The following is a 22,962-nucleotide window of genomic DNA, read 5'->3' as shown; positions in this document are numbered from 1 at the left end:
GGATGTCAAAGTTTCCCATTAATTACAGTTTTCTAAAAGGAGCTTCTTCAACCAGGAAGACTCAAACGTACAGACCAACAGCAGTTCCCGGAAGAGCCCGGGGACCAGCCTTTTGGGGAAAATAAGGAATGGGAAGAATTGACACTTGGGAGATAACTAGTGAATTCACCCAAATTCACGGTGAAGCAAGCCTTCCACAATTTGCAAATCAGACAGCAAAAGGCTGTCTGATACATGAGAGCCTGCAGCATTTGGTAGCTGTAAATAACATCCTGTGCCATAACTCGGCCACACAGTGCAGGCGCTAGAGCAGAATTTCTGAAACAACAATGACGAAATGTTTAGCCTTAGGTTTAAGAAGATAACCTGCCTTTAAATCACAAGAATAACAATATGCTACCTTTTACTCTCTTACCTAGGAGACATTCAAAATATTGGTTTACCCATTTCCAATGGAAAATGAACACAAATGTAAACCATCTTAGGTGAATTAAGTTCTGCATTTCATATGGTTTCCTCCAAATATTGTAACCCTTCCGCAATGGTTAACATGTCAAGGGAAAAAGCCACAAAATACATTCAATATCTTTTATGGCAAGGTGACTTGAAATAAAATTCTATGTAGTTAAAGATTTTTGCTAGTTCTTTACCCATCGCTTTCCTCTCACTATGCAGTGATGATTGAAACCCGATGTGTATTGCAAAAAAGGCTATAAAACATTTTATGTACAAATAAAACAGTAGCCATTAAGTTTTGCTATGATGTCTGAGTAGATATTCAGCATGAAAACATGATAAAACAACTGTAAACTGATTGTGATCAAATGTAATTACAAGACTTGTCTCCAATGAATGACATGAACTGAACACAGTCACAGACTTCTCCAAAATTACTTCGGGCAGAGAACCAAGAGAACACTATATTCTTTCTTCACTAAAGGCATTTTGCCAAATAAATCGCAAACGCACAAGCTTTAATAACCACGGCCAAAAAAGCACTTGGGAACTCATTATGGAAATATTTAAAACCACACACACACACACACACACACACACACACATGAACACGCACACACATGCAATCATATTTGATAAACCTCTTTCATATTAATATAATTTCACTGAAAAAGCCACATGTTTGAGATTTTTAATTGGTGCTCCCCAGAAGTAAATCCAAGGACTGATAGGTAATTATGTCTTCCCCGCCCCCACAACAAAGTCAATGTATTTGGCTGCCTTTCCTGGCATCTTTATTTTGGAGATGCTGTAAGAAAATGTACTCGAAGATGTTTATGCAGCTAAAAGTAAACAATGACCTGGAATCTGAAATAACCTTATTTTTTCAGTAAGCCAATGCAAGTGGATTCTCTCCCTCACTCTCAGCCCTTTTTGATGCAGCTTACTACAGAATTATGCTCCAAAACAGAACAAAGAAAAACACTCATTCATTTAGCACTGCAGTAACGCAACAGCAACTATGGCCGAAATAGCTCTAGGAACCTAGGGACCTGGGAAAGAAAGGAGAACAATGTGTGCTCCAGGTCCTACTTGTCAACTTTGTCTCATGTTTTGACCTCTGACCTGAAATTGCAGCAATTCTGATACAGGCTATTTGGTAATATTAGCAAGAAAGTAGAAAACTAACTGTATGGGCCGGTTTTGCCCAGCACACCCTACAGCGGTTGAGTAGCTGAGGCCAATGCCAGGTCTCCTCTTGACCAAGGATTGGGACAGGACATAGATTTTTTATAATTTAAAAAAAAAGAAAAAAAGATGCTAGATGCAAGCCATGCTAAAGGTCCAGAGGTATAAATCATAATTGATCATTAATACTTTTATTTTTAACCCGAAGCACCACCTACGCTAGCTACAGCTGTGAACACAGGGATGGTGAGATGTCACCTCTGAAGCAGGTGCTGCAGGCCTCCTCAGTGATGCCTCAGTGTCAGATCTGTCTTGTTTTATAGAAGATGATATAGCTCTTTAAGAGAGCTATATTATTATTAAGCTGTAAGCTATTATTATTATTAATAATAGCTATGTTATGATTAGCCCCTATTAAAGCCCTTTTCAAGAAAAGCCAAATACACTGTAGTTGACTACTTTAGAGTTTTTCTTTTTTTTTTTTTTGAGGAAGATTGGTCCTGAGCTAACATCTTTTGCCAATCTTCCTCTTTTTGCTTGAGGAAGATCGTCCCTGAGCTAACATTGCGTCAGTTTTCTTCTACTTTGTATGCGGGACGCCCGCCACAGCATGGCTTGATGAGCTGTATGTAGGTCCATGCCCAGGATCCAAACCTATGAACCCCGAGGTACTGAAGCGGAGCGCAGGAACTCAACTATTACACCCCTGGGCCAGCCCCTAGATTTTTTCTTTGGGAATTTCTTTAGTCTTAATCAGAAAATGCCATAACAATAAGTTTTTCAATATCTAAAATTTTGACTTAGAATATGGCAGTGCTTCTTCAGTCTCACTGGAAAATTTCACATAACATTTCTAAAATTGCAAATTGTGAATAAGATCAAAGTTCTTGTTTCTAAACTCAGCAATACATTTTACTGACAAGAAGACCAGCATTATACACAACATAGGCAGGCCACTTTCACTTTTCTCCTTGTGTAGCACTGGCTGTTTTCAGACTCTCTCCCTGTTTAAAGGCTATCTCCACGTGTCATTGCGGGGTGGAGTACCACCTAGACCTCTGAACATCTCAAAGACTACTTGAGTCTGATGGACCTCTCTCTAATCTAACCTTTCCTCTCTGCTCCAAATGTTGCTACTGAAGTTCTTGGGAAGTCTAGAGCACATTCTCCTCCTTTACCTGCAAATTTTCATTTCCTAGACGAACATAAATATCCCAACATCCACAGTTTCATTCTAAGACTCATGGAGTTGAGAGAAGCTCTGTGTCACCTAGCATGTTTCAGGGCTATAATAAATATTAAACAGCAGCAGCAATAACTCTTTACCTCAATTTTCCCCACTGTTCATTTTGTTTAAAAATCTGTGTAGTAAAATTTTATGCCCTTAACTCAAAAACCTCCATTAAACAAATGTTGGCAGGTGATGGGTCCAGTGGGATTGTCAGCAGTCATTTATTCATGCAACACATACATATTGGGGAACTACCAGGTTCTAGGCACTTGAGATCCATCAGTGAACAGAACAAAGATGCCCCCCGTCCAGGAGCTTACGTTTTAGCAGCCTGACAACAAACAACAGAGACAATAAATAAGCAGACCATGCAGAATTTTAGAAGATGGTGAAAGAAAAGGTGCAGCAGGCCCAAGGAAATGGGTGGAGGTGGGAATCAGGTTGCAATTTTAAACAGGGTGGGAAGGATAAGCCCCATTTGAGGAGGTGAAATATGAGCAAAGGCTTGAAGGAGGGAGCTATTTATGTATCTTATATATACACATATTCCGGGAGAAGAGTGCTCTAGGCAGAGGGAACAGCCCTGTGTCCAAGGATAGCAAGGAGGTCTGGGGGGGCTGGTGTGATGTGAGAAAGGGGTGCAGAGCAGTAGGAGATGGGATGAGAGAGGTAAAGGGGGCCAAATCACTGTGAGGATTTTGACTTTTACACCAAGTGAAGTAGAAAACCCCCATAGAGTTTTGAGCAAAGGAGAAGCATGATAGGACTCATATTTTAAACTAATCTCCCTGGAAACTGTTGAGAATAGACTGTAGGGGACAAGGTAGAAGCAAGAAGACCAGGAAGGATAGGTTACCTTGAGTCAGGTGAGAGCTGATGGTGGCTGAAACCAGAGTGAGAAGTGGTGAGATGTAGTTTGAATATTTTCTGAAGCAGAACCAACAAAATTTCCTCGTGGATTGAATGTTTCTCAGTTGGAAATAAAAGAGGAGTCAAGGATGACTGTCAAAGTTTTTGGCTTGAGTGACTGGAAGGAAAGAGTTGCCTTCAAATGAGACGGAAGAGGCTATAGATGGAGCATGGTTTTCTTGGGTATTGGGGCTGAAGGAGAGGGAAAATCAGGAGTTTAGCTTTGGACATGTTGAATTGAAGCTATCTATTAGAAATCCAAGGGAAGATGCCAAGTTTGCAGTTGAATACAGGAGTCTGGCATTTGAGAGAGGCCTGAACTGGAGATCTACATGTGGAAGTTGCTAGCATAGGGGTGGTGTTTAAAGCAGTAAGAATGGATGGGGTCACTTTGGGAGTGAGTGTAAGGCTACAGATCCAGGGCTGACTCCAACATTAAGGGGCAGGACTGGGGGAAGCGGGAGGGAAGAACCAGCAAAGGAGATGGAAAAATAGCAAGCAGTAAGAAAGGATGATAACCAAGGAGTGTGTGTCTTGGAAATCAAGTGCAAACAATATATCAAGATGGGGTAGGGGGTGGTGATTGTGCCAGATGTGGCTGGTGGGTCAAGTAATTTGGGAACTGAGAAGTGGCTCATTACAAAGCTCTTAATATATTCAATATGATTCTTTATAATACATTTTTGTGCAAACTTTAATGGTTGTCCCAGTTTCATTTTAAATACAAATATCATTTAAAAATATGAGTAGCCCCACAGAATGTGAAGGACTGCTTATCATCTCAAGCGCCAACATATCTCTTACTATCAGTAAACTTTGTATCCCAAAGCTAAATGTATTAAATGGCTTCCATTATGATTGCTATCAATACTAATTATAATAAATTATGATTAATAGTTATATGACTGAGTTCTGTGTACCACGCAATGAAGTTTAGATATTTGTTCTCATTTGATCATTATTTCCTTATCCTCATTTTTCAAATGAGAGAACTGAGAATCTGAAAAACCAAGTAACTTGCTTGGGGTCACAGAGCAACAAATACGATGACAGGATTCTAACCCCTGGGGCCTATCCTCTTAACCATTACGCTCTGCTGCCACCAAATTAAAACCAGGAAGCAAAGGAATGTGCATTAACCACTCCAAGGTCATTATATAGATTACTAAAAGTTTGCATAGTAACTTGCTTTCAGGGTGCACGTTTCAGGGAAAGGAGTCCAGGCAGAAGGCGAGTCTCTCACACATGGCTTCCATCCACAAGTTTGGGTCTCTGTCACCTTCGAAGAGAACTTCAGCAATAATTTCTTAACTTTAGCTTTTCTGCTGCCAGTCTTTCCCTGGGCTCCACCAAACCCTTGAATTTATCTTGCCCACTGCTATGGAGTAATATTCTTAAAATGCAATCATACCCCTCCAAGTAAGAAAAGTATCCCAGTATGAAAACTCCCAGAGGCTCCCCCAGGCTCAGTTCTAACTACCTGGCAGTCCAAAGCCCTTCATTAAGTCTCCCATCCTTCATGAAGGGTGGGGCTGATGGATGTCTGTTTTTAGACCATGTGTCTAGAAATGGCAAACAAGTTATGTTTCAGGAAATGATAACTGCCATGGGAAATTCCACATAAAATAATCTTGAGAGTAAGAACTTTTTAAGCATCATTTATACACATGGAAATTTCTAAGAGACCTTTCACTAAAATTAAATAATAGAATGAGAAAACATGCCTATAAGGAAACCTGACAGATTGACTAAGACCAGCCTGTCTTGCAGTTCCAGGAACTCGCTCTCTGATCCTGAGCTGGGTACTGTGTGGGGTGCGGAATACCATTTATATCTCAGTTGTAACAGCTCTGAAAAGCTAAAAATAGGGATCTCTATGGGGAATGAAAAAGAAACTTTATAATATCCACACAGTTGAAGGAAGGCTCTCAGTGAACCAGGAAATCTTTCAGAGGTGAAGAAAACAAAACAATAATTTGAAACCACCACTCAATTTTGTATTTCCTATTTGGAAAACTAGGGTTCCTAGGAATACCCAACTGTTTTAAGGCTGATGACATTTCCCCTCTAATTCTTAAAGGATGCTGTAAAAAAGAGCCTGTGGAATTTCTGCAAATGGCTAGAGAAGGCTCTGGAAGGAAGGAAGGACAGCCCACATGTTCATCTCGGTGTCTTGGGGCCCTTCATGCCTCACTCCTCGTTCAAGCTCAGGGCCCTATAAAAGCACTGGTGGTTCTGCGTGGCAGCTGAGGTCACCCCCCAGGGCTGTCTCCTGCCTTCCACCCTGAACCAGCTCGCCCAGCTGCCTGGTTGCTCTGAACCCAGCTTCTGTCCCTCCTACTCTTCATCTAAATTAACACCTTGATTCGACCGTATCATGGTCTTTGAGTTTGGTTTTATCCCTTAATTCTATTTCCTCAATTGGTTCTAGCACCTCAGACCTGGCCGGGCCACCCTCAGCTCGTCCCTCTAGCTGGGGTTGCTGTGCCAGCCTCATGCCCAGGGAGGGAGTTTAGACACAGACAAGAGTGTTTTTTTCTTTCTTCCCTCTATCGAAACACATTCATCTTGTCCAAACAGCCAACAGTTCATTAAGGGTGAAGTTTTATTTTTGCTCCTCATTTTTTCATACTTATTCATAAAAAATGTTGGGCAAAAGCCTTATTTCTCAGGTGGCCACAAAATTCTTCAAATATATACATATTCTTTGTTCCAAAACAGACCACCATTCGCCAACTGTAATATTGGGGAGATTTTAGTCTTTACAGGTAATCAAGTGATTGTGGAATGAGTTGATTGGTAAAATTTTAAAACGAATGTTTACTTTTTTTTTTGAGGAACATTAGCCCTAAGCAAAACTCTGCTGCCAATCCTCCTCTTTTTGCTGAGGAAGACTGGCCTGGAGCTAACATCCGTGCCCATCTTCCTCTACTTTATATGTGGGATGCCTGCCACAGCATGGCTTGACGAGTGGTGCCATGTCTGCACCCGGGATCCAAACTGGCGAACCCTAGGCCACCGAAGCAGAACGTGCGAACTCAACCACTGTACCACCAGGCTGGTCCCAAAAAGAATGTTTATTTTGACTATTAGGAATATCTAGTCAAAAAGGTAAGAAAGTTTTTTAGATAATACCAAATACATTATATGACTTCATAAAAATAATTTTTAATGTGGGCATTAGTTGCCTCCACTAAAATGTTTGATTTTATTCTGTAAACACCCAAAGACTACCTAGGAAATTCAGACCAACACCTAACACACATACACACAAAATTGTGGCTTACTGATTACTATCAAATCCTAAACCTGTTACAGAATTAGATGCAGGGTGGCCTCTCCACACTTCCCATGGCAGTTTACTGTCTATAAAAAGCAATATCCTTTAAGCAGGACTATACCGCAATCCTTTCCATAATCTGGCTGTGTGTGTGTGTGTGAGAGAGAGAGAGACAGAGACAGAGAGAGAGAGAGAGAGAGGCAGAGAGGGAGAGAGAGGGAGGAACCATAATAGTTATATGCTTACGGTAGACTTAAAGTGAAAACAACAGATTATGTGCTCTATTTTCTTCCACTCTGTTCAGAACTTACCTAGCTTCATCCCCATGGGATGGTTACACATGAGGGGTTAATTACAAGTGTCAGCTCTCACTGTATTCTGGAAGAGCAGTGATTTCTGACAGACTCTGAGTCCCCAAGACCCCCAGAACTATAAAGCTTCCAAAAGAACCTCCCAACACAACTTGCTTCTCTGCTCATTTTTGGGTCTACAAGAAGGTCATTTAATTTAGGTGGGAGAACCTCTGAAGCCGAATTCTGGTGTGCAGACACTCAGGTGGGGCACAGGCATTGGGACTTCATCTCCATGTGCCCTGACACAAGGAAAGGTGAGACACGTCAGCATGCTTTCCACAAGCACGTCCTATATGCCTCCACATATAGACAGCATCTTGTGACAAACAGGAAAACCACCACAGAGCAGCCTAAATACCACCAAGAACATCCTTTAGGTCAGCAGGAAATTTTAAATTTTGTTAATGTAGGTAGGTGTACCCATCTCTGGTGGCTTTTGGTGGCAGCGGAAATTTTCACATTAAGGGCGTAAATTCCGTACCATATTTTGACACCTGCTACATCTGATTCAAGTGCAAAAAAAAAAAAAAATCAAGTCTGCATAATGAAAAACCATTCATTTTTCCCTTTCCCGTCCCAGCAGGAATAGAAAGCAGTTCCAAGCCACTCTGCAAGTGTATCCAAGGTTAGAGATTCTGGAGGGAGGAGCCGGCCAGCATCTCATGCCCCAAATCACTGAAGCATTTCAGCAGAATGACTCAAAATAATGATTTAAGAAAGAAGAAAAAAAACCTTCAGGGAAAAACCCTGTGGGATTTGTGAAAGTTCTGGTGCAAAACAGGTTCTTTCTAGAACCATCTCAGAGAGTCTTATCATGTTGGACCCGATCTCTGGCGTCTGCTCCAGGTGGCACACCCACAGGTGTCATCCCGATTTGGTGAGGGTCAGACTGCTCAGAGCCACCCTGGTGTGGTTACAGTCAGCCCTCGGCCCCCTGCTAGGGTCTAAGTTTGGCAACGAAATAGTTTCTCTGGGTGACATCTATTTATCTCCACTCCTTCCAGGCCCTTCCAAATGTCCGTCCCCTCCTCCTTGAACCCCTATTCCTACTATTCTCTATGTGGCCTTCTCAGCCTTGCTGCCTAGAAAATGTTCCAAAGCCCAGGGTCCACCAGGCCTCCAGTCCCAAGCTCCTTCTACCAGGTGGACCTGTGTTTGGGAGGTCTCCTCATTCTTCTCATCCTCAGCTCCTCCAAATGAAACCCCCAGTAAATCCCTCTCCAGACATAACTTGGAAATGATTAATCTCTCAGATTAACCGAATGGGCTCAAATATAAAAATATTTTTAAAAAACAGTAGGGTCGTTAAAGAGTGACAGATTTAAGCGCCATCTGGGCTCGCTGGTCAGGGTGGCGCGAATTCCATCAAACGGCTGAACGGTGCACGATCTGGGAATCCCATCTGTTTTATTTAACATGAAGCAGTCCAACAGTTTGGCCATTTTGATGTTAGAGTTGTTTAAAGAAAACCCCAACACATAATACCAATAGTTTTTTTCTCCTCTAAACTTGTAGAATGCAAAATGTATGCTTGATTATCACAATTAAAGATAGAAACGAAGCTTACTTTGATTCTAAGAGTGACCCTAGTGAAATTCTAAATGGACATTTTTTCATAAAATGATTATTTCCCCAGAGTTTTATTTTTTTAAAACCTCTGAGACCATATGTGGAGACTTTTCTTAGGATTATCACATGAAAGTTTAATAATATTTTCACTGAAAATTATATTGATAAGATTTTGGATCTCTAAAATAGGAGATTTTTTTTGTCTTCTTTCTCATTTTAATTTTTCCTTCTCGACTCCCCTCAACCAAAATAATTTTTATGAAAATAATATGAAACTATTATAATGAAAAGTAGTCAAGCCTATTGCTTAGACAATTTTAATCATTCTTCAGAAACACGTAATTTTTTTTTAAGCAAAATCTTTTCCTAGTTTTTATCAATTGCTTTTCAACCTTTAGCACCTTGGACTGCTTCCCTGTCTTGCTGTGCTATAATAACTCTTAGAAACACTAATCAGATTTTCCTGTGCCCAATAATATAGTTCTGTTTCTGAACTGCGGCAGCAAATTGCCCCAAAACAAATACTCTGGCTACCTAGTCCTTAACAAGCAAGGGAAAAAAATATTATTTTTAAGAGTCAATATATTTTGAGGTTCCATAAGACAAAAAATCATAAACTACAAACTAGATTACCCTTTAATTGGAAAACAATCTTCTGCTATAATATTGTGATTATAATTTCTATCTCTAAAAATATGTGGGAAAATTTTCCTATTTTATTATCATGCTACAATTATGCAGCACATTACAGTATTTTACACATGAAAATGATGCAATCATAAACCAAAATTCACGTAATTGTACATTAAAAGAAGAATTGCATATTATCACATGATTTTAGTCCTGTTTTTTGTCGTCTTTTATAGCTATTGTATGGAACCAAAATAACTGCTTCAGTCCTAGATATGTGTTTTCTAGCCATTTTACATACCAAATATATTTCCTAAAACATAGAATTCTCTGGAAATATAAAGCTGCACTGTGTGGTGTGTTATGAATATATGCATTTATTGTTTCTTCATCTATAAAGCCAGGATACTAATACCTTTCTGTAGAACTTTTTCAAAGATTATACGTAATAATGCTTGTAAAAGTACATTAAAAATCCTAAAGTGCTGTGTAACTATAAGCTATCATTAGTAATCATAATAACAATAATTTCATATCCTTATGGAACAAAAACTACTGAAAAATAAAATATCCTTTCTCCAAATTTCCCTTACGATTAAATAAAAAAGCACACTTACATGAATTCTTTCTAAAGCTGCATTTCACAACTGGCTTTAAAGTATCCAGTTCAGGGAATTACAAAGATTCAGAGAAAAATTATTTCTACATTTGACAAATTTTAAAATGCAGAAGCAAACAGTCAATTGTCAGAAACTTTATTTGTCCCCTCTACTTTCCTAAAAGTTGTGGCCAATTCAGAATTCTAGGAGCACACAAAACCTTTCGTCCGAAGGGACGGGTGCCGGGGCTAAGATACAGCTCCACGTCTATGACCCTGATTTGTCTCGGTAAATGTCAGCAATGAAGAGTTACAATCCGTTTAGGTCACCAACTAAGGGAAATGCTGAGACCACTGACTTTTTCTCTTTTTCCTTCAAGTTTATAAAATAAATCACAAAAAGAACTTTTGGAGGATAAATGCTATTTACTAAGTCTTTAAGGAGAAAAACTGGACTGATGATTAAAATTTCACTAAATTTGCAGTCTTATCCCTCCCTGCATCACCTGAAACAAAAGATGGGTCCCAGCACTGGGCTCCAGTTCATTCCTCCCCCTTCCCCTATGGTGACCAAGCTCCTGGAATAGCAGAAGCAAATGGGATCCATCCAAACCGAGCTTTAGTGACGATGGAGCAGCTCAGGTTGTCCCTGTGAGATGCCAGCTGGCTTCCGCACAAAGGTGACAAGCTTTCTTTCTTTGTTGTTAATCCCTTTGGCTTTCTCAGCGTACCCAAGTCACACAGACGCGCACTAGACACTTCCACCAGGTGGTCACAGTACTGATGTTTGGTCTCCATGACAGTGTGGTGGCCACATCCCTAGGCCCCAACTCCAGGGTCTGGAACACTCACTCAGTGGGCACACCAAAAATGAAGTCAGCTACACTTGGTTGCAAGATGGTTCTGCTGCCCAGTAGTGGAACATGAGGACACACTAGGTCCCGAGACAGAGGGTGGGCAGCAACAAGTACTTCGGATAAAAACGACAAGCAGTTACAGTCGTGGGAGAACTACCACAGAGACATTCTTTGTTGGCCAGGTAATATGAACCTAAAGAAGCAGCGTACAGTCAAAGATGCCAACCGGAAAATGTTATTATTTATACTTGTACACGTGGCCAGTATCAGACCAGGCCCTGTTTGCTCCAGTTTCATACATTGTTCAATCAATGGATGCATATCTCTAGGGTTCATAAACTATAAGAAAATATTTCCCTTGGAATTCACCTAAGCAGCATAATGTGAGCTAAGAGAAGTGATAAACTTGCACTGCCCCGTTTTCATTCTAGCATATTCCTTGACAAAATAATCATATTTTGAAACCACAGTTCATTTAACTATATGTCATTCTCCATATCTGGATGTATCTGAGAAATTTTATTTAGCCTTGGTTTAAAAGAAATGTTCAGTGTCCTACATCCAGCCTGAGATGTTTTTCCTTTGTACCAACAGTGACTATCTCGGATCTCAGCACTGTATTTTGAGCCACTGAACAGTGGCCCACTTAAAAGTAAATATAAACAAAAAAACACAAGAGAAAATGACACCAATAAATGAACAAAGAAAGTGCTTGTGCAATCTAAAAAATACTTAATGCTCAATGTCTTATTATCCCTTACCAAAACTGGTGTAAGGTAAAGTAAGACTGGGAAATATTTTATAAATGTGCTGTACTTTACACATTATTAAATCAGATGGTGGCAAAAGATAAAATGGTATCACCCATTTGTCAAGTTATCCCATAAATCTGTACTTTTAAATGTGACAATTCGTCAAATTAGCAATAATAATGAAAAAATAAGCCTTCTCCTGAAAATCTTTATTTTCAACTCATTATGATCACTGCCTGACAATGACAATGTTTTAAAGACTTAGAATATTTAAATCTGTTTTTTCAAAGCGTAAATTCAACAAAACAGGACCAACGGTCTAACATCAGTAGCTACCCTGATTCTCTCTTGATGAAAATAGCTATGGGGAAGAGACACTGGAAGAGATTTAGAATCTATTTTGGCTCAAGATAATTGATGAAATTCTATTCCTCTTAAAAAAGAAACTATTAACAGCTGTGTCAGATTTTAAAAAATGATTTTGAGTTCTAACATCTAGTCAAATTACTAAAAATCACACAGCACAGTTAAATCTGTGCTGAGAAGTATCTTAAATAATCCTAAACTTCTAAAACTTCTGTGGGTTTGGTAAAAGCATCATAAAGTACGAGACAACCAGAGGAAACCTCTTTAAAGCGACGAAATAGCGAGGAAAGGTCAGGGAGCCAAGCAGGTCAACAAAGTCCTTCTTCCCAATTTGGGGTCATTCTTCCCTCCCGCACTGATTGGTCTCCCAATAAATTCCACATTAGCTCCTCCCTTCAGCTGCAGCAGAAACACTTGAACTGCCTCCTCTCTCCACAAAAGTTTAGTTTGCTGATTGGGCATGAAACAAAGGGAAGACAGCAGGGGTACAATTTATAAGGGGGCAGGCGAGGTTGACAGGCTATTGTGCTCTGGAGGCATCCACAAGCTGTTAATTCTATTTTAACATCGTTAATAAGACTGTTAACACATCAGACTTTGTTTAGAGACCTTGAAAACATCAACAAACTATTAAACGACCCACCTGAAATAAAATAGTATCCACTTTGGAAGCATCAAAATCATACTTCTTTTTTTATCCTTAAAATGGAAAGGCTAAAGAAAGGAAAAAGGAAATTTATTACTGTAGAATATGTGCAAAGACTCCAAATTCTTATGTTTAATATTCTTGAAACATTCTTTTTTTGATATCATCTTTGACCTATGGATTTTCAAAATAAGGAAGTTATATGAAAATAGACTCACTTCAATGTGCATATGCCAAAAAGGATTTAAAGACAAATGCACAGGGTTAATAGAATATTTAAAATGAGTAATTAGTCTGACAGATTAACAGTAGTTAATTTTGCAATATAATGGAAAAATGTGTTGATCTCAGTCTTTAAAAGAATCAGGAAAACATTCCATTACATAAGGGTATTTTTTATATTATATCCTTATGTCCAACTAAAAAATTGTTGAGTAATTTCAGTAAGAGTAAAAAGTTCCAATTCATGACTTAAGGAAAATAAAATATTCTAAAAATTATTTACCTTTTTCTTTTCTTTTGCTTCCCTTAGCTTAACTTTAGGAATTAAGACTATTCAAAGTAACAAGTATTATGCTTAAAATCAAGGAAACCAAATAACTATAAATAAACACTCAACAACCAATGTGTGTAAAGAAGAAATTTTCATTTGAATTTGTCGGTGCCAACCTTTTTTAGAATTAAAATAGCATATTTCTCATGGGGTAGTCTACTAAAATTACTGTAATTGACATTTAACTATCTTTTCATTCAAAGCAAAAAACATATTGCAAAAAATTGTAATATTTTTAAACAATTCTCTGGACACTGTACACATTTGAAATCTTATGACTGAAAAAAGTTGAAGCATTCTGGATGTGGCATAAAGTATTGATTAACAAATTTGTAGGTGTTAATTTTAAATATCCTTGCCTGTGATTTAAAAGAACAATTATTTAATACTCTTGCCAGCACTGGAAAGGAAAATAAAAAAGCATGAGAAGTGAAGATAAAAACAAATCATGTAGAAGGGACATACAGCTTTTAGATCAGAGCAGAGAATTCTAGAGCATATTTAAATATTTTGCTTCCTTTGAGCGCTGCTGCTGCTGTTTGCTGGTGACCGGTGGTGGCTTGAGTAGGGGGAGATAGTGAATGAAAAGACCATAGAGATTATTCACAACCAAGAACGTTAATATGAGAACACAGAAGTGTAAAATAAATTGTGGGCCAATACTGAGGCCACTCTAAATGCATCTCCCTGTTGAACACAATATGCAGAGTGTGTTCTCAACAGGTCAAACGACCAAGAAACGCTGGTACAAGGCATGGCGACTTCGGGCGACACGGTCTGGGAAAGCATCCATCACCACACATTTTAAGAAGTGAAAATTGAGGCAGTAATCCTGAATGATGACTGACAGAGGAATAATATTTGGCTACCACTGTTCCACCGCCCTTCCCAAATACAGTGTCGTGCTTATTTCTCCGGCTTCCTGCAATCCTTCATGTTTCCAGATACACACATTTCAGCGCAAGTGTTTCAGTTGCCATAACAACTTCATAAATTTGCTCTCAGATGTCCTTTTTAATTACATCACTTAAAAAAAGCTGGATGGGTCAGGACAGTGCCTCGATTTATTCCGTTCACACCTAGTTCATGAGGAGTCTGGGTATTTGTTCCTTTTCTCTAAGATGCTCAAACACCTGAAAATAACGTCACTATTCCTTTCCACCCGTAGGCAAAGGAGAGGCTTTTTAAAATCTGTTTGCGTCTAGCCTTATTATCAAGTTTTTAAAACCCAAGTGACATAAGGCTCAGGAATCGTCCCCTGCCTCTTGGAGGGACAGGGACTGCTAACAGTGCCCAGTCGTGTACAGCAGGGCCCTGCACAAGGAGCGGCTGCTTTATTTCCAGATATCAATTATTCATGCTGCCAAACAGGTTTTTGATAGAATCCTAGCGGTTTTAATTGGCTTCTGGTGATTATTACTACCTAGTACCCTTAAAATATTATCCACCTTATGAGGGGAAAATAAACTACGAGAAAATGTAACAGTTTCAACGGCATGCACTAATTTTTAAAACACTCCAGGATATTTTCCGATTTCATTCCAATAAAGAATAAGGCATAGTATCCCTAGCATCGTTAAACAAATGACTTTTGCCAACATCAACAACCAGACAATGGAAAACAGGGCTCCACCAACAAATGGAGAGGGGGTGTCAAAAAACTCTAGCCAGGATTTTTGCATATGTAGTGAAACCGAAGGCACTTCCCCAGAAGGTATTGAAATGCACAGATAAGAACACAAAAGGCCCTGAAGTGGTTTTGAGGGTCACAATTTGCTATTAAACACAGCAGATGGAAACATGTGAAAGTCCACTTAAGTGAACTTTAGAATACTCGAGTGTAAAATAAAATCGAGAGTCATGGACAAGTGAGGGCAATCAATGATTCTAGAGTTTGATTTTTAATTGTACTATGTTAGAACAGAAATACATATATTTAAACTAAGGGAAATGAGCTAGAGGGGGAACACACTTTATAACCCCAACTGTCGAAAATTAAAATGCAGGGTGAATGGTATACAACTAAGTACCAGCAAAAAAGAAATATTGGTCATGTTTAGTAAAGAGCATAAGAACAGATGTTATATTAAAAATTAGACCTTTCACTTCAGAAAATACTACACATGCTAGGTCTTTGCCACTGGAAAAAGAAACCACTTTTAATTATGTAAAGAGTGAAGAGAAGGTAAGGATTCTTCACCTTTGAATACTAAATTAGGAAATAGCACCATCAAAGCCAGGCTTGATCTGTCCTGCCTGAAAAATTAATAGGCTTGACAAGTCCTTTACAATAGCTTCTAGAATGGCAAAAAGAGAGGCTCTAGTGACACCAACAGTCCCGGGAACAAAATGCAGCTGTGAAGCAGAGTTTGGGGTTGGGGGAGGGCTTTTGTGTTTGTTTTAGGGGGGGCTGTTTGTTTTTCTTTCATCACAAAGGATAAAGCCTTCAGCCCTAACCCTACAGAGGACCTGCATGATGTTCTCTCACCACCTTCCTGCTTCTTCGCCCCACTGCCTGCGGGAGAGCAGGCCGCCAGCTACCACTGGGCCTGGCTGGAAGGCCTGGCCACTCCAGCCCGCAGTTTCAAAGAACAGGGAGTTGAAAGGAGGGGAGGGCCGTGAGAGGGGCAGGGATGCGGAGGAAAGACATCAATTCAGCATTCCTCAGTGGCTTCAGATCTTCACACTTGTTTTCTTTCCCCCTCTCCCCTCCTGGAAGGGTGAGGCGGAACCAGCACTTCAAAGGGGAAACTTTCTCGTGTGTGGAAGGACTTGTTATCTGGCTTTGGCCCTTCCCATCTCGTGATTAACACTGAAGGTTGTTATTATTATTGATAAAAATAAAATTAGCCCTCCTAAAGAAAACCATATTTCATCTCCTGAGTCACTTGCTGATGAAGCTGTTGGCGTTCGAGAGGGTGGGGAGGGTGACAGCACAACAGCCTTGCCTTCGCTCGGCCCCTTTCAGAAAAATGCAAGGAACACCTCTGCAGAGCGGGCCACGCGAGCCAGCGGCCTTCTGCCCGCACATCAAACTCTCATCCCCGTCTTCTGTCCACCACCTGTCTGCCTCCACTCCTGTGGTAGGGAATGGGGAGATCGAGAGGGGCCAGAGTTTCAACAGGAAGGGGAGAGACGGAAAAAGACTGCCAATTCAATAGTAGGAAACCAGCCTTATGGGGCAGGATAAGGCGGGCACACAGACTTCGGCTCCACGTCTAGGACTGAGAGGAAACATGGAGGTTCGAGGCAAATACCTCCCAACGAAAGAACCTTGGCTTATGCTACTGGGAAACGCTGATAAACAAACGAACTGAGGATGACTACTGAAAGATGAAGGAAGGCAGACCTGCTTAATCCACTCAATAACAAATCTTAATTGCTCAAAACAAAGCAGCTAAGTTTCAAGACTGCTGAAGAGGGCTTTCAGCATGTAACTTGCAGCACAAAGTGCATGCAATGTTATCTTTAAAAAAAGATTTTCAGGATCAAGGATCAAGTTAAAACTTTACCTTTTTTTCTTTAAGGGTTTAATTTTTTTCCATCTCCCCACAATTAGTTCAGAATTTAGATAACGTTATTATGATCTAACTACAAGCCATTATTTTACTGCCTTTTTAAAAGAAGAAAGAGACCCATGTGCCTTAATCCTAAAAAGCGCAAAATCTATATTTAAAAGAATAAAACATTACTAAATAATTATATAGAAAGTCAAGAAGGATTTCTGGAAGAGCCATCAAAAGACAATATTTGTATAGGATTTGAGCATTAGCAGCTAGCCTGACACAGCAAAACCATTGTATTTTCCACTAGTTTTGTTTTGCCATATACAGCTGTGTTTTCACAGATGCAAAGCCATGTGTCTCCACCAAAAGGTCTAGCCTTCCCTTCAGATGTGAATGCAGATCAAAGGTTCAAACGCAGAAATACAAGATCCTTTTCCCTTTGGAACATGTTTTTATTTTTCTGCAGTGGCTGCAAACCAGAATTTCCATCTGTTGTCCTTCTGCGGTGTACAGGTTAACCTCAGCAGTGGGGCTCGGAGCGCTGTTATCTCATCTAAGAAGTGTGCAGATGAAGCACGTCTGCATGGACCCTTTGAACAGCTCCCCAAGATGTCCACGTCGCTGAGAGAGAATGGAACCAGGCAGTAGCAGAATCCATTTTAGTTGATATATAGAAATTAATTTTTTAATTTCTTTGAAATATCAGAAAGATTATAAATTTAAGATGGGTTTTGCTTTTATACAATATGCACCTTGGTAAAGATAATATCAACTGTGATTTCCTGTCTATGCCTTCTCCCTCCTATCCCCAACAGTATGCAACAAGACATTTTGTATTTGATTCTTGGCTTACGGAAAGTTCTCTAAGAAAAGAAGACGATTTGCTAACTCATTAATCTTAAGTGATTTTTAAATTTCATTAGGAGTTACTAATCCGTAATTTTGAATGGGAATATTTTTAAACATTTCTGTTACCTATTACCTATTATCTTTTTTAGTTAACTCCTTTCCCCTCCATTTCCATTCCTTTTATTGAATATACCCTCAGAATGACTGAAGAGAGAAACAAGTTTCCCTTTGTTACCTACTCCAAAAATGGATTTACTGCCACGAAAACAATTGCTTAGGAGAATAGTAAAAATACAGCACTGCAGCTAAAAAGGTGGGAGGCTTCGATGGTATTTTTGGTAGATTTTTACTGTCACCAAATTGAGAGAAAGAGAGAGAGAGGCGCGTATCTACCTATCCGTGGAAGATCAAGAGAGGTTAGAGGGATGAATGGATGGATGGAGATGGCATATACAAAGCTTTCGCTAGTCCCCAGAGAGATTTTACAAAGGCCCAAAGTGAAAAGCGTCATGGACTGACCTAATGCTAATGTGTGAGTGCCACCTAGTGGTCTACCTAGACCTGCACCCTAGTCGAGCTACACCTAGAAACATTCATCCTCTGTCTGTGGCTCCCTACCCCCATTGCCCCACTCCATTTTGGCTCATTCCAGCACTCCCTACGTTCCTGCCCAATAAGCGTAACTTTTCCCCCCTAATGACAAAATAAACTAAAAAAAATAAAAAGTCTCAGAAAACAAAACAATAAGAGGGATGATCCCAAAGGTTCGGGTTGGGTCTGCCAGAAGCAAAGTGTGGTGTTACAGGTGTCCCCGCTGAGGGCTGCCTCCGAGCCACGTGGGGAAGCTTAGAGAGGGTGTTTCTACATAAGGAATTGTTGTGACCACACCTGAAGGACCAGATTAAATAAATAGGGAGCCCTGCTGTCTACACAAGCCCACTCTCTGGAGGCAGTATATCAGTCTTTCTGGGAGGAAACAGGCACTCTGTGACTGGGCGTCAGTAGTCCTCCGTAGGAAGAGAAAGAGAGGTAGTCTGTGAGAGCTGAAAAGTACCTATTCTAACTCTCACTTTCCAGCTCACTTTCCCCGGAAAGGGAAGGCCCCTCCCGCTCCCCAGGGGACCCAGGAAGATAAGTACTCATTTCATCATCCCCTCTTGCTCCAAGAAGTGGTCACCAAGAGAAGGATGGTTCTCTTGTAAAAATGAGTGAGGGCACCTTCTCAGACAATGCTGGAAAGAGTCCTATACCAGGGGACACGGTGACTCACAGCACTTAGTCCAAGGCAGCGCCAGCACCCCAGGGTCTTACGTGGTAGAGAAGTGAGTCTGATTATCCTCAGATCACTGCCTCACTCCTTCTCCCCTTCCCTTTCACTTCAATAATAAGAGTAAACAGTTACATTGCACTTACTACGTCCACACATGTTCTAAGCTCCTTCAATTGTTATCTCACTGAATCCTCACAAAACCTCTCTGAGGCAGGTACACTATTACCATCGTCCCCTTTGCACAGATGAGGGCACGACTAGAGAGGTGAAGCCAGCTCACAACTAATAGTGGCAGTGCTGGGGTTAAGCATGGGAGTCTGGTTTAACCTACGTGACCTTGGGGAAGGCATGTAACATCAGAGCATCAGTTTGTCCATCTGTAAAATGGGGATATGATACCTGCCTCTCTACCTCAGAGTGGGCCGCTGCCAATGCAATGAGATCATCCACGTGGATGTGCCCTGTAAAGAGTCAAGTCCAATGGCTTGTTTTAAAAAGTGATACTTGTTTTTATCAAGTGAGGCCATCCCTGCTGCCTGACATCCAGGGAGGTCTATGCCACAAACTGATAATAGGAATCAGAGCAAGGCCAGCAGTTTCTATGATTCAAATGCTTATTTTGATTGTTAGTTCCATGGAAGACAGACCCCCAATGTGTCATTCACTGGGATGAGAGAGGACGCCACCCTGTTATGCCAGGGCCCAACAGGCAAAACTGGGATGTAGGAAGCTTGTCTTATGAATAGTAATGAGAAATAATAGTGCTGATATTAATCCTACTGGGGCAAACACAGTGGTTAATATCGCAAGCACACCTCCTCACAGCGTCCTTGTTGCCACCGGAGGTGGCAGCCTGTGGTACTATGCATGTGCAGCGAGGCCTGGGAGGGAGGGGGGATGCCGCAACCGACTGACCCACACTCCTGTCCCAGCCACTACAGGCCGCTCTCCTGGCTTCATTCTCTGAGTCACACTTTGTGTGTAGAGCCCTGAAAGAGCATACCTATCCTGACAGTAACAAAATGCAACACTGAGGCACTTGCCATACTCCCATGGGTTCCGTTTCTCCCTCCAGTTTTACTGAGATATAACTGACATATAAAATCACGTAAGTTCAACGTGTACAATGCAATGATTTGATATATGTATATATTTAAAAAATGATTACCACAATAAGGTAAGTTAACACATCCATCACCTCACATAATTACCATTTTTTGTGTGTGGTGAGAACATTTAAGATCTACTTAGACCCAGCAGGGAGCAGGGTTTTGTGACAGACCGGCCATTGCACAAAAAGAATGGGCTTTGGAGCGGGTCTTGGCCAGAATCCTGGTTCTGTAAGAAATTCTAACAAGATGCTTACCTCTCTGGGTCTTGTGCTTATCCAATATGAAGCAGGGGTCACAACATCTGTCTTACAGGGCTGGCATTGGAGTTAAATGAGATGATGTACTCTCCATGTTCAGAGCCAACCTACGGGTGGGGCTCAATGCATTTTCATTGATTGACAGAAAGGAATAGGGAGGGGATTGCCAAGAGAAGTACACCGGGAACACTCAACAGCACTGTCGATAAGCCCCCTGCCCGTGCTAAACAGGAGCTGAGCACAGCCTAATGCTTAAGAACACAGGTTCTGAGGCCAGGCAGACCCAGGTACACATGTCTAGCTTCTCCACCTGTTCTCTCAGCAACCGTGGTCAAGGGTCTTAACTTCAGTGACATGTTTCCTAATGTGTAAAATGTGGCTGATAACAGGATCATGCTTATAGGACTGTTTTGAACTATAAAAGTAGGTCAAGTGCAGAGTACAGAGTCTGGAACACATGTGGCAGTGGGAGGTTTGAGATATTACCACTGGTTTGGACTATGTAGGATTAATATCAGCACTTTATTTCTCATTATTATTAATGACAAGCTTCCTGCATCCCTGTGTTACCTACTGGGCACTGGCAGTGAGGACTCCAGACATTTTCAGTTTGTTAAAATACTACCGACTTTTAAAAATGTGACTTGTCTCAATGTAGCTCATTACAGGCTTTGAGGCCAGAGGCTCTGTGCTCTGCCCACTTTATCTTTCACGCATTGCCCTCGTGTGACTGCTTTGGAGACCCTGATAGAGAGCAAGACTGTATGGAAGCAGCATAACCCAGTGGGAAAGAGAACACTCGGGCCCAGCAGATCTGGGCTGGACAGGCACCCTGCCGCATGCGGGACTCCAGCAGAGCCAGGCCCCAAGCCCCAGCCAGCTCCTCATCTTCGTACCCCAGGTCTGATCATTTCAGTGGCCATTACTTAATCCTACTGTTTTAAAAACAGCACATCCATCAGGACACTCCCATTCTGAAACATCTACAGGTGCTCCTGGCTGCCTACAAAGCAATACCTAAAACCCTTAGCCTGGAGGCTCAGGCTTTCCACCTCCTGACCCAAAGTGCCTTTCCAGTCTCATTTCCCACCACCCCCTCCACAAATCTCTGCCTTCAGTTGGTTTGTCTCTTCCTAGCACACCGCACACCTTCCTGCCTCCTGTGATGTTGCTCACATAAGCCCACCTCCCCTGTGTCACCCCCCTTCTACAATGCATGTTTAAAGCCTACTCATTGTGGAAATGTTATTTTATTGCCCCTGGCTCCTCATCTTTTAGGCTGTGTCTCCCCCAGCTCGTGACTGCAACTCCTCCCACCTTTCCATCAGTCACTCCAGGTGGCTGGCACAGCCCTTTCCACATGGTAGAGCGGTATGCATTGTTTCCATGTGACTGATTTATCAGGAGAAATAAGCGTCAGAGGTATCCTCACCTCTAGAGCCCAGCCAAGAACCCGACTGTTCTTCTGGCATGGAGGCCTCTGACTGGCTTTGCCCACAAGTGTGACAGTGAAAGAGGACGTGACACCACAGGGTGGTGTGAGTGGTATTGCTGGCACACTCACTGCCCTTTTTCACACCACCCGCCGATGCCTACTGTGTACCCTGCACCCACAGGTTCTACTTCTGGCAAATTGATGCTGACTAGCAGGGGCTGTGCTATCATCCCTTCCCAGGGGTATCTGCATTTTAAAGAACTTCCTTCTCTTTTGGGTAGAAAGGCTTGCTCAGAATCCCTAGCAAGTCACACTAGACAGGCCAGTCAGGATGCTTGAGCACTAGAAACGGGAGCTTCAGTCCTGTGTTAACAATTCTTGGTTACTGACTGCTCCAAGATCCACAGCTCTTGAGAATATGCCTCAGCCTACCCGTAGTTTACAGTCTGCTGGAATTATCAAGGTGTTCTGCTCTCCCAAAGCCAAAGGATGGACCCATTTTGATCAGATACTCCCTCCCTGGAGTATGCAGAGTTAAAGACAGAACACACTGGCAGAAAACCCATTCTGGTGGCTGAGCTGGGACGAGATGGAGGAGTGGCGCTGATGTCAAGATGCCTAGAGCTGCCTTCCCTTTACCTGAGGGTGCACCTATCCTTCCAATAAATCTCCCTTTTGCCTAAATGAGCCAGACTCAGTATCAGTTGCTTACAACCAAGAATCTTAACTGATAGAGAGCCACAACCCAGAAGTCCATTTCATTCAAAAATATTTATTCAATTCTTGTCATGTGCTTGGCACCAAGACAGATGCCAGGCTTTCAAGTAGGGACAAGAAATAGCCCTACCCTCCAGGAGGTTTAATCTGATATGGGAGACAGAATGGGGTGCAAAGAGCAATAATCACACATGAGCAAATGTATAGGGATGCAGAGGAACGGCGTCTGTTAGCCAGGGTGGGTGTGGGTAATTGGTAAGACGTCATAAAAGGAAGGTGATATTTTATCAGCAGGATTTCACCAGGTGTAAAATGGGGAGGAGAACACTACAGGCAGAGGGAATAGCATGAACAATGGCAAGGAGATAGGAAAGAGGAGAAGGGGTGTCTCATCACAGTAAGAATTTCGATGTGGCTGGAGGATCAGG

General features: G+C 41.4%; 1 protein-coding gene across 8 annotated transcripts in view; it reads right to left on the bottom strand.

Moving 5' to 3' along the window:
* CLYBL (citramalyl-CoA lyase) overlaps positions 1 to 22,962 on the bottom strand; it is a 229,923-nt gene that overhangs the window by 170,569 nt on the left and 36,392 nt on the right. For 2 of the 8 annotated variants that reach the window (XM_070579167.1, XM_070579172.1), the window contains exon 2: positions 12,833 to 12,903. The exons of the other annotated variants lie outside the window; for them this stretch is intronic. In XM_070579167.1, coding sequence (XP_070435268.1) covers positions 12,833 to 12,873 — 41 coding nt within the window. In that variant the 5' untranslated portion in view covers positions 12,874 to 12,903. The remainder of the gene's footprint in view (positions 1 to 12,832; positions 12,904 to 22,962) is intronic. 8 annotated transcript variants of the gene reach the window in all.

This window comes from Equus przewalskii, chromosome 16, assembly GCF_037783145.1.
Source record: "Equus przewalskii isolate Varuska chromosome 16, EquPr2, whole genome shotgun sequence".
NCBI lineage: Eukaryota > Metazoa > Chordata > Mammalia > Perissodactyla > Equidae > Equus > Equus przewalskii.
The sequence above is the reverse complement of the archived record's forward strand: the minus strand, read 5'-3'. Positions and strand labels throughout refer to the sequence as shown.